The sequence below is a fragment of the Gopherus flavomarginatus genome, chromosome 20 (assembly GCF_025201925.1).
Source record: "Gopherus flavomarginatus isolate rGopFla2 chromosome 20, rGopFla2.mat.asm, whole genome shotgun sequence".
In the NCBI taxonomy this organism is placed as follows: Eukaryota; Metazoa; Chordata; order Testudines; family Testudinidae; genus Gopherus; species Gopherus flavomarginatus.
The window spans coordinates 16,719,486-16,732,210 of record NC_066636.1 but is presented as its reverse complement, the minus strand read 5'-3'; the positions used below and the strand labels follow the sequence as shown (position 1 = coordinate 16,732,210).

General features: G+C 47.1%; 1 protein-coding gene across 2 annotated transcripts in view; it reads left to right on the top strand.

The window, feature by feature from the left end:
- LOC127037846 (thiosulfate:glutathione sulfurtransferase-like) overlaps positions 1-12,725 on the top strand; it is a 77,954-nt gene that overhangs the window by 14,755 nt on the left and 50,474 nt on the right. For both annotated transcript variants that reach the window (XM_050929987.1, XM_050929986.1), the window contains exons 3-4: positions 66-228; positions 820-1,022. In XM_050929987.1, coding sequence (XP_050785944.1) covers positions 66-228; positions 820-874 — 218 coding nt within the window. In that variant the 3' untranslated portion in view covers positions 875-1,022. The remainder of the gene's footprint in view (positions 1-65; positions 229-819; positions 1,023-12,725) is intronic.

Here is a 12,725-nt window from a genome sequence, read left to right as displayed (position 1 = left end):
CACTGTTGATCGCGGCCATCTCTCTCTCTCTCTCTCTCTCTCTCTCTCTTTTTTCCCCCACCCAGTGGCAGAAGTTGAGGAAGCCCTGAAAATGGACCCCGAGACATTTAAGATGAAGTATGGTGTGGACAAGCCACGGATGGATGACGAGAGCTTGATCTTCCACTGTCAGATGGGCAGGAGAGGGGCTCAAGCCACAGAGATCGCCATAAATCTTGGCTACACCAAGTGAGCCTGCCCTTCCCCCATGGACTCTTGTACCACAAGGCGCCAGACCTCAGGCAGACTGTAAACATACCACGGGCTCTATGGTTTTGGATGCAAGGGCTCCAGCCCTTCTGAGCTGAGCTCTCGCGTATAGGGTTATTAATGGAGAAATTGTTGGGTCTGGTGGAGAAAGAGAGGGCTCAGATATCCCTTGGCACCGATCGTGCTTATACTGGTGTATTCTGGAGTAAAGCCATTGGAGGGGATGGTGATCCTCCACATTCTCACCAGGGCCACAGAGACAAAGTCTTGATTAGCTACTGAGAGAGAGGACAGTGTAATTCCTAGCTAACCCCATAGGGAATGTTCCTTGGTTCCTCAGGGACCCTTCAAATTCATCCGTATGAGCCTGTGCTGGGGGCAGGTTATTTCTCAAAGTTCTGGGCACAGCTCCGCCTCTGATATTCTGGTCCCACTTGGGTTTCTGGCCCCTGAGCAGTCACAGCTGGGCTGGGTCTGTCTCTTCCACTCCAGAGGCAGCGGGTCCGTCAGCTGTGGATAGTCCCTCCCATTTCCCATTCTGAAGCCACATGTCACTTCCTGTCTCTGCAGGGCCCGTAACTACACAGGTGGCTACAAGGAATGGTCTGAGAAGGAAGTGAAGTGAAGTGGGAACGAGTCCGCGAGGGCTGGAGTCTGTCCCTCCACGCCCAGCATCTGGCTTTGCCCTGAGGACTCTTCTTTCGCTTTCTTGCTGCAACGTCATCCCATTGCTGCTGACACCCGGTGCTGGGATGGGAACGCTCTAGGCCCTGGTGGGCTCTTGACTAACGCATCTGTCTGAGAAGCTGCCACTCTGCTTTCCGCCTCACCTTCCAGCCCAGTGTCTCACCTGCTCCCTATGTAGTCACCCCCTTGCCCCTGATAGCAGCTGGGGGGTTCAGATACTTTATTGGGGATGGGGAGATATCTGCACCCTCCCATTCACTCCATCTCGCCTGGGAATCTGGGACCCCAGCCATATGCTTCCCATGGGGTAAGTCCTCCTCAGCTTAGATCTGATGGTCATTTCATTTGGGTAGATTTGATGGTCATTTTGCTATCCCACCTCGTTCTCCAGCTGAATCTGCTGCTTCCATCTGTAACCTGCTGTTTCCACAACATACTGGGTGCCCCTCAGCCATCTCTGCACGGAGGATTTTCTCTGCAGCCACGCCTGGAAAAGAGAGCTCTCTAGCATTTCCTCCAATGTAGTACCCGGGTCTGATAAGGGGTGGGACGTATGTTATGGCAGCAAGGCAATAGTGGAAATTGCTCAGGGTCAGCCAGGTATGATATTATACTAAACATGTTTAAAGTCTTTGTACGGATCTGTGTTTCTCAGCCTCTTCACTGGGAGAGCCCTTATTCACGTTAAAAAAATTGCACAATCTCCCCAATAACAATAAAAAATGTCTCATTTCTGGCCATGCTTAGGGCTGGTCTGCATGCAGAACTTGCATCGGCACAACTAGGTCTCTTGGGGGTGTGTGTGTGAAAAATCCACCCTACCGAGAGAGGTAGCTATGCCAACCTAACCCCCCGTGCAGACAGAGCTAGACGGATGGAAGGGCCGAGTTACTGCCTCTCGGGGGGGTGGATTATCTCCAGTGTCGAGAGAACCCTCCCTACCCTATAGTGAACTGAACTGCTGCTGCTGGTTTTAAGCACAGACCTGCTGTTAGCATATAGAATTGATGTATGAGAGGGTGGAGAATACTTGATCTTGAAGGGTCAGGGTGTGTAGGGATGGGGGGAGTGAGACTTTTCTTTGATTTAAACTGTAATAACATTTTCAATGCCTCACAACCCCACTGCTGGCCTTTCCTGACCTCCTGGGACAGTCGTGACCCACCCATTGAAAAACCCTCGTCTAGAGCATGATGAGCATCCCCTGGAGTTGTTCTGAATAATCCACGGGTGTTGTCACATCCTGGCAAACATGTCTGCCCTCTGCCAGGGGAAAGTAGAACACAACAAATGGGTGGCATTTGCAGCTGATCCCAGCACCTCGGAGGCTCTGCTCCAGAGAGTCGTGGGGAACAGACAACTCCAGAACACGTGGAAGTTGGTTCTTTTTAAGCTATGAGCTAAGCTCTTGTCTACACAAGAAAACTGCACTGGTTTAACGACATTGTCTGAAACTGAGTCAGTTAAATTGCTGTCTCTGTGGACACTTTTATTTCAGTTTAAGAGCAACTGATTTAGCTTAAGTCAGATTTAAGTTAAGTGCAAAAAGGCACTTAAACAGAACTGAGGCCTAGTCTACATAGTAAAGTTATAGTGGCAGGAGTGTGACACCTCCTTCCCTAGCGGCATAGTGACATTGACAAAAGCCCTGGTGTAAATGCAGCTGCATCCTGCAGGGAGGGGGCCTTTCTACACCCTAGCCTGCTCTACCTTAGAAAGTGAGGTTGATGTAAGCCACCGTGCACCAACCTTTCTGTGTGTGTCTAGGCTCAAATTGTTTCCTGCTTACATGAAGTGCCCCATTAAGGCAATACTGGAAAACCACCTCCCCTACTGGCATTGCACCCTACAGCCGTCAATACAGTAGGAGAGCTGACCATTACAGTCCTCCAGCAGCTGTCCCACAATGCCCAACAGTGGCTGCTCTGATCACAATTGTGAACTCCATTACCCAGTCCACAGAGAGTGGAAACAACTCCCTCTCCCCCACCTTTAAACCCCCCACATATTTTTGAACTGTTTTCCTGATTGCCCAGCTGGGTGAACACACCTAGCAGCTTGCCCTTGGTGTGTGCAATTGCCCAGCTGAGCATGCTGGCTACATGCTCCAAACATGCTCCGGTCTAGAGCAGACTGGAGCTGTTGGAGCTTCTGGGCCTGTGGGGAGAAGCGGCTGTGGATCTCTATGAAGATTGCGGGGGGATGCAGCCAGAGGGGTACAATGGGGATCGGTAGCAATGTTGGATGGAAGGGAAAAACTGCAGTGGGCAGACCCTGCAGCCAGGGAGCCCAACAGTCGACCTGGTGCTGAGCCGCAGACCTGCAGCTCTTAGAGTGAGCTGCCTGCTCTATTTGCAACCCACAGGCCACCATAAATACCTCAGGGGAGCCCGAGAAAGACCCCCGCTGTGGGAGGAGGAGGGGGAGACCCAGTGGCCGGGCACCTTTGCGTGAGCCAGCACCTGTCTGAGACGCAGCCACAGTCTAGCCAGTCCCATCAGGCAAGCGTGGACGAGCCTGCTGAAGGGGAAGGACCTTGCTTTTCCCTGGCAATGTTTCAACACGCAGGTATCAACTTTTCATCATTTTACGTCTAGGAGAAGAGGAAGAGGTACAACACCCAGAGAGAGCTGGCATCAGCTTTTTCCTTCTGCTGGGTTAGGGGAGGCAGGGGAGGGGTTGTTTATGTACACAGGGATGTCTCATGTAGCCTCCTGAGAGATCTCGATGGAACTTTCACGGAGGTACTTTGTGATCCTCTCCCACAGGTTTCTAGGGTAGCAGCCTTATTTCATCTTCTGCAGTAGAACACTTTCCCATGCCACTCGGCCATGAATTCGGCTGGCACCATTGCAGTAACAGGCTAGTGACACACAAACCCTGGCAGTTTTGGGACACCAGCAACAACTGTGCTCTGCACTTTGTTATCCTTGTGAGCGAGCTGGCAGCTAAAATTACCACTGCCTGTGGAAAACTGTGCCAGGATTCAGTGCAGAAATAGGGACCAAAATGATATTGTTTCATACAGGCAAAAATCTTTCTGCCCTCTTTCTTTTCCCTGCAGCTCGGCCCCTGGCAGGCTGTACTCGCCATGGCAGGGACTGGAGCGAGGCTCTCCAAAGCTAATCATCACAATCATTACAGTCCGTGTTATGTCTTATTACAACATTTTAAAGGAATAAGGGAGGGGAGTTTTGAAACTTGCACTTTCTGCTGTGATTGCAACAACTGTAGTAGAAAGAGAGCTGGAAGCACGGGCCTGGCGCAAGACCTGAGGCCTGAACCAAAATCAGCAAAAGTTACGCTATGAGCAACCCTGTCAAAAGCAGACGCTTGCCTGCAGATCAGCATCCGGTGCATGAATTCAGCACTAGTTTTGCTACTATTGCTAAACCACACTGAATATGTAACCAGCTGCCAGCACAAGAACAACCCCGCCTGGCACATGATAAGCTGGTTTGACAGAAGGGATGAAGAGGGATGTTTTGTCTGAAACCTCAGGAGTAAAGTACAGATAGGTGGTCAATAGGGATGTTTTGTTTGAAACTTCAGGAGAAAGGTAAAAGGAGAGGTAACAAACACATCATGAAACACCTAAGTTGTTTCTCCCAGATTGTTGGTCTCAGTCTGTAAATGTTGAGATGCCTCGCCTTAACCTTCGTGTGGCCTAGGGGGCAGTGGAAAGTCCTGCCACTGACTAAGCCGGTCCTTTGTCACAAGCATACGTGTATTAGTGTCCCTGTGGAGGCTCTGGGGTGCTAGTACCGTGCTTTCTTGGCAATATACCTGAAGGAACAAAATGGACACCGTGTAGAATCAAGCACGTGGGTTTATTACGCACAGCGCTGGCGGAGTGTCACTTTGCTTATTAGGCTCAGAGACACTCCCAAGCTATTGATTACAATTGATTTTACGGACTATACATGGGTGGAGGGAAGTGACAGGGTGGGTGGTCCCGAGCCCCTGGATAGGTCTAGCAGCAAGACAAGATAAGCACAGTAAGCCAATAGTCTAAAGCAGGGGTCGGCAACCTTTCAGAAGTGGTGTGTCGAGTCGTCATTTATTCACTCAGATTTAAGGTTTCATGTGCCAGTAATATATTTTAACATTTTTAGAAGGTCTCTTTCTATCAGCCTATAATATATAACTGAACTATTGTTGTCTGTAAAGTAAATAAGGTTTTAAAAATGTTTAAGAAGCTTCATTTAAAATTAAATGAAAATGCAGAGCCCCTCCCCGGACCGGTGACCAGGACCCGGGCAGTGTGAGTGCCACTGAAAATCAGCTCATGTGCCGCCTTTGGCACACGTGCCATAGGTTGCCTACCCCGGTCTAAAGATTACATAATGTCTCCGCCCATGGGTTCAGGTTAACATGTAACACACTAGCAGCAAAGAGTCCCGTGTCACCTTATAGACTAACAGATGTGTTGGAGCATGTGGATGTCTGTTAGTCTATAAGGTGCCACAGGACTCTCTGCTGCTTTTACAGATCCAGACTAACATGGCTACCCCTCTGATACATGTAACATACTGTTAGTGCACAGGTGTTTTCCTTAAAATAATGTATAAAGTGTATAATTATAAAATATATACGTTGAATTCTGATTTGGGGTCCATAGGAACGAGGTAGCTCCTCTAATTGTCCAACAGGTACATACCTGGGAGTTAAAGCAAAAAGACATTGAAAAGTATATGACAATAGAAATTGTTTTTCAGGTTGCCCATTGTGTTTAAAGGCAGACACTGGAATCTGGGAGGGAGGGGGTCATATCTCATACTGACATTCTTGAACCTTTCCATGAAAGCAAGGTTGGTATGTGAGGAGGGTATTGGCTATCTTTTCCTACATAACATAAGAATGGCCGTACTAGGTCAGACCAAAGGTCCATCTAGCCCAGTATCCTGTCTGCCGACAGTGGCCAATGCCAGGTACACCAGAGAGAGTGAATCTAACAGGTAATGATCAAGTGATCTCTCTCCTGCCATCCATCTCCACCCCCTTACAAACAGAGGCTAAGGACACCATTCCTTACCCAGCCTGGCTAATAGCCATTAATGGACTTAACCTCCATGAATTTATCCAGTTTTCTTTTAAACGCTGTTATAGTCCTAGCCTTCACAACCTCCTCAGGCAAGGAGTTCCACAAGTTGACTGTGCGAAGGAGTGGACATCGAGGCTCCTTTCAATCCTTTGGTATGTCTGTAGCTTCTGATAAAGGTGCCAATTACTGCTCCCCATCTGGCATTTTGCTGACCATGCTTATCTTAGTAAAAAACAAGGTTGTCTCTTCTTTGTTCAGCTTCTGTTAGCCAATATTGTTCACTGTTTGCTAGGCCCCTAGGCCTCTTGACCAAACTTTGGACTTGAGGCCTATAAAAAGTTGTCAGAGCCTGTGTCAGGGTTTTACATACACAGCACGTGGATTTTAGCCCTTCAATATCTGGCCGAGTGCCTTCACCACTAAACCAAGTCTGTGGTCTTTCTGGGCAGTTTGCTCGAGGTTGGCTGAGCTGGCTACCTGGCCAGAACTGTGACAGCACAGAGAGAGGACACACGTGCAGCCAACAACTGACAATAACTACAATGGTACCTCTGTCTGTTTTATCTGTAGCTGCTGCTGTTGCAGCCTTGAGGGGTGCCCCCTCCACGCCCACAGCCCGATGCAGAAGAGAAAAAAAAGAGGACTAGGGAGAACATGCTGAGTGGGATCCTGCAAGCTAGTGCTGCTTTGGACCATGAATAAAGGGCCTGGTGGGAGCAGGATAGAAAGGACAGAACTAAATGGAGAAAGAGGCATGAATCCCAGCAGGAGAGGCAGATGCACCAGGACCACAAGCACAAATGCTGTGGACTCTATCTGACTTACAAGTGCAGCAGTCACAGGTTCACTTCCCCTTGCAATCCATGGAGAACTCCATGGTAGCAGTTCCCTGTACCTGCCCCTTCCCAACAATCCAGTTTTCACCAGGGCCACATCCCTTCCTCTGGCACTCCACACCAGCACACAGGAAGGACAACCACAGCTTCACATATGCCAGCCATGCCTCTCATAGGTTTGTGTATCTGGAGCCAAAATGGACTTCAGTTGTGCCCTGAAATGGACAGAACTGTTCGCTGTCTTTCTAAATTTCAAGTTCTGTTTGGTTAATGTATGTTAGGAATTTGTATTGTACAGTAGAACCTCAGAGTTACAAACACCTCAGAGTTACAAACACAGAGGGAGGTTGTTTGTAACTCTGAAATATTCATATCTGAACAAAACATCAGGGCGCCATAACCTGCATTATGATGTGATCCCACCAGTCAGTGCTTGTTTCTCGGGCCCAGAAGCAGTGTTCCACCATTGCAGCTGCACCATAAATGCTACCAACAACCTTGAAATGTTTTTCGCTATGTCCCTCAACAAACTGTCTTTGAAGAAACCGTTCAGTTCTTTCTGCAGCTCCAATAGTACCAGAGGATTGTGTGTCCTGTATTTTCAACGTTCATGAGAATAGTGCATAGCTGTGCAAGCTCCATGCTTCCCCCCAGAGATGGCGGACACAAAAGAGTGCGGGCTGGGTTTGTGGGTTTTAAAAAAAACCCATAACAATTATGGGATAAAGATGGCATTATGGGATGGAGGAAGGTGCATGCTGGGAACTTGAACCCTAGTTCCCAGAGATCCCTGGGTGAGTTATTTCTATCCTACAACAACTAGTGAAATCTTCCCAGAAGACATTGCACCAGATGGTGGCGCGTGGCCTACTGGGATACCTACCCATGGTGCACCACACTGTGCATGGACACAAGCACTGCTGGTCAGTACACTGGCCATTGACGGAAGCAGACAAGTATGCGTATGCCCGAGTGATACACTAATGGCAATGGCTATACAACAATGTAACTTGCATTGACCAAAGTTTGTAATGTAGACATGACCCTACAGAAAATGCCCAGTGTAGGCTGTGTCTATGCTAGCAGACAATGCCGGCATATCTATGCTGGTATAGCCTCCATAGTGTAGACACACTCCAAGGCCTTGTCTACGCTGCACAGTTTTGTTGGCAAGAGTCCACTTTTGTCAACAAAACAGTGTCAGTGAACATACTGAAATGCTCCTCCACTGATGTAACTCCCCTGTATGCCGACATAATAAACCCACCACAACGAGAGACATAGGCATCACCCTGTCTACACCAACATAAGCTCTAAGGCCTGGTCTACACTTAAAAATTAAAATTGACCTAGCTATGTTGCTTAGGGCTTTGAAAAATGTCACCCCTTTACCACTGTATTTAGACGTGTAGATGTGGCTAGGTCAAGGAAAAAATACTTGCCTGTTGGATTAACTATGTTGACAGAAAAACCCCTTCTGTCGACGGAGGACGTGTCCTCACTACAGAAGCACAGCTGTGGCACTGTAGTGTGGACACAGCCTGCTACAGACCCTATGCCAACTTAGTACCCTAGTGTAGATGCAGCATATGTGGACAGAAGGAGGAGTTCTGCCAGTGTAAGAACACCCCCTCCCCAAATGACACTGGCTTGGCCGACAGAAGCATGACTCTTCTGTCACACAGCTGTGGTTACACTGGAGGTTTTGTGGACAGAGCTAGGTTGCTAAAGGGTATGTTTTTTCATAGCCCTGACCAACATAGCTATGTTAGTATAAGTTTTAAGTGTAGACTAAAACAAAGCTTTACATACCAGATCGTGGCTTTAACATTTTTCATTTGTGGGGCAGAGTGGAGGCTCCTTTGTCTACACTAAAAAATTACGTCAGTTAGGGATGTGAAAAATCCACCCCCCTGATCAGTATTGTTAAGCTGACTAAGTCTCCATGTGGACAGCACTAGGCTGACAGAAGAATTCTTCCCTGCCTCTCGGGGAGGTGGATTACCTACGCTGATGGGAGAACCCCTCGCAGCCCTGATCTTGGCTGGAAACTTCAGGTGCTAATGATAATGTGTGGTTTTGGCACATACTTTGAGTGATTTTAGGTAAATTAACTAATCTGTCTGGGCCTCCTGTAAAATGGGGATGACAGTAATAATTACCTACCCCACAGGAGAGTTGTGAAGATCAAAGACCCATGGATACAAGTCTCTATCAAAGGGGAAAGCACTTTGAGGAGAGGAAATCTGTGATCAGGAACAGTCAGCATGGGTTCACCAAGGGCAAGTCATGCCTGACTAACCTGATTGCCTTCTATGATGAGATAACTGGCTCTGTGGATATGGGGAAAGCGGTGGATATGTTATTCTTTGACTTTAGCAAAGCTTTTGATACGGTCTTCCACAGTATTCTTGCCAGCAAGTTAAAGAAGTATAGATTGGATGAATGGACTATAAGGTGGATAGAAAGCTGGCTAGATCGTCAGGCTCAACGGGTAGTGATCAATGACTCCATGTCTAGTTGGCAGCCGGTATCAAGCGCAGTGCCCCACAGATCGGTCCTGGGGCTGGTTTTGTTCAATACCTTCATTAATGATCTGGAGGATGGCGTGGACTGCACCCTCAGCAACTTTGCAGATGACACTAAACTGAGAGGAGTGGTAGATATGTTGGAGAGTAGGGATAGGATACAGAGGGACCTAGACAAATTACAGGGCCAAAAGAAATCTGATGAGGTTCAACAAGGACAAGTGCAGAGTCCTGCACTTAGGAAGGAAGAATCCCATGCACTGCTACAGACTAGGGACCGAGTGGCTAGGCAGCAGTTCTGTAGAAAAAGACCAAGGGGTTACAGTGGATGAGAAGCTGGATCTGAGTCAACAGTGTGCCCTCGTTGCCAAGAAGGCTAACTGCATTTTGGGCAGTATAAGTAGGAGCATTGCCAGCAGATCGAGGGACGAGATCATGTCCCTCCATTCAGCATTAGTGAGGCCTAATCTGGAGTACTGTGTCCAGTTTTGAGTTCCACACTACAAGAAGGATGTGGAAAAACTGGAAAGAATCCAGCGGAGGGCAAGAAAAATGATTAAAGGGTTGGAGCACATGATTTATGAGGCGAGGCTGAGGGAACTGGGATTATTTACTCTGCAAAAGAGAAGAATTAGGAGGAATTTGATAGCTGCTTTCAATTACCTGAAAGGGGATTCCAAAGAGGATGGATCTGGACTGTTCTCAGTGGTAGCAGATGACAGAACAAGGAGTAATGGTCTCAAGTTGCAGTGGGGGAGGTTTAGGTTGGATATTAGGAAAAACTTTTTCACTGGAGGGTGGTAAAGCACTGGAATGGGTTACCTAAGGAGGTGGTGGAATCACCTTCCTTAGATGTTTTAAGGTCAGGCTTGACAAAGCCCTGGCTGGGATGATTTAGTTGGGGATTGGTCCTGCTTTGAGCAGGGGGTTGGACTAGATGACTTCCTGTGGTCCCTCCCAACCCTGATATTCTATGATTCTATTCCGAATTTTTTTAACTTGTCCATCTAGCAGTGACCATCAGAGGTCAGCATGCCCTCAAGGATGAATTTGCTGTACCACCATAAGCCCCTTCATTTTCAGTTTAAACTGATTTTTACTGAAAATTTCCCAGATTTTAGAAAAAGTATTATTCAGTTTTTTCTGATTTTTTCACTCTACTTTTGTATCACTCAAATAGATAAAAAATAACTTTTTTTTTTGTTAGGAAAATACAATAAATTGCATGAGATACATGCATTATGATAGTATATTGGTCTGTATGTATATGCAAAGCTGCCTCTTGAAGTAAGGCTATGTATCAGTCTAGAACAGGGGTTCTCATACTAGGCGTTGGGACCCCTCGGGGGGGGTCATAAGGTTATTACATGGGGGGGGTCGCGAGCTGTCAGTCTCCACCCCAAACCCTGCTTTCCATCCAGTATTTAAAATGGTGTTAAATATATTTAAAGATATTTCTAATGTATATGGGGGGGGGATCGCACTCAGAGGCTTGCTATGTGAAAGGGGTCACCAGTACAAAAGTTTGAGAACCACCAGTCTAGAAGATACACAATAAACAAACAGGCATGCACGCAAGCTCTGAAGTGCGTGCGCATCTGAACATACTGATGAATCTCACGCCCACCACATACATATTTCAAGCTGTTAGCAGATAACGGTTTAAAGATTTGACACACTAAAATGGGAAGAAAATGAAAATCTGTGTCAGAATACATTTCAGAACACAAGGAAGTATTTGAAAGTTTTAAAAAAAACAAAAACAGGAGAAAAGGATGAAGTTGAATGTATGTGCTGCAAATTGTGTGGCCCAATTGTTAAATGTACAGTAAAATCTGTGTTCTCAGGCCCTGTACCAACTGGAAACCCCTATAAACCATTTCTAATTTTCATACAAAGTCTGGTTTATGCTCTGGTTGGTGCAGGGCCAGCAGGCTCCCCACCTGGCTTCGTGTGGCTCCCCGGAAGTGGCCAACTGTCCCTGCTGATCCTAGGCGGAGGCATGGCTAGGCGGCTCTACGCGCTGCTTCCATCCGCCGGCGTTGCCTCCGCAACTCCCATTGGCCAGGAACAACGGCCAATAGGAGCTGCAGAGCCAGTGCTCAAGGTGGGGCAGGGGCAGCATGCAGACCTGCTTGCCGCATGTCCGCCTAGGAACAGCAGGGACAGGTCTTGTGTTTTAGTTCTGCAGCAAACCAAATTGATGAACTGAATTCAAAGCATTAATCTACTGAATACTTCCCCCCTGCCCCCTGCCTTTCAGACCACCAAAATAAACCCCATTTACCCAGAAAAATTATTAGAAGTTTTTTGCACTGAATTTCACCTGGTTTTGTTGTTGTGGTAATAAACACTGATCAATTCCCAGGAAAAAGTAAATACAATAAAATTTGAAAACGAAGGACCCTATACATCCACTAGTGATAACAATGTCCACAGTACCCAGGAGGTCACCACAAGTAATACTGTACTAATCAACACACCTTGTAGGGACACACAGAGTAACAGAGAAGAAAAACAGTGTCTGAATTTTTGCAAGCCCGACTCCCTCCACCTTTCTCTGAATCAGGCTGACTGGAGCTGGCTAATGGAAACCAATGGGATAACACAAGGCATATGTAACATTAGTACCTGGGGCAGGAGTGAAATGCAATATTGTGTTATTGGGTGGGAAGCTAGATCAGCACAGCTACATCACTCCGAGGTGTGGGTTCTTCTGCAAAGTTGAGGAAAACCCATTTTTTAATTGCAGGGGGGGATGGGAGGCCAGGAAAGGGCGTTTCCATTGTTAATAAAAATGATGGACCAATTTTTATGAGGCTGCTTAAGCATCTGAATTATAATGCCACGGCCTTTGGTAGCGAACCTAAAAGGCGGTGGACAGGGGGAGCACAGAGAAAGAATGACAGGAATATGGAAAACGGAAGATGGGGATAGAGAGAGAAAGAGGGGAAGAGACATGCAAAATTGTAGTTTTAATGAGGTGTAATGAAAACTATGTTTGCTTTGTTAACCCAGTGCATGAGGCTGAGTGGACACCCTTAAACCGATATAAATATTCCTCAGATCGATTTAGCTGCAGTCAATTAGACCTGGGGATAACATTTTCAAAAGCACTTAAATGATTTAGGAGACTAAGGCTGTGTCTACACTAAACAGTTTTGCCAGCATAGCTATGAGTGTGAAAAAAATTCACGTCCCAATTGACGTAGCCATGCTGGCCACCCATACCATGTAGACCACTCTTGCTGGTATAGCTCACGTCGTTTGAGAGCTTAACGATAGCAGCAAAAGAACTCCTCTTATTGGTATATACTGTGTTCGGACTTTCCGTTCTGTGGATAACATTTCCCAAATCTCAGGATTCCCTGGGGGGGAGGG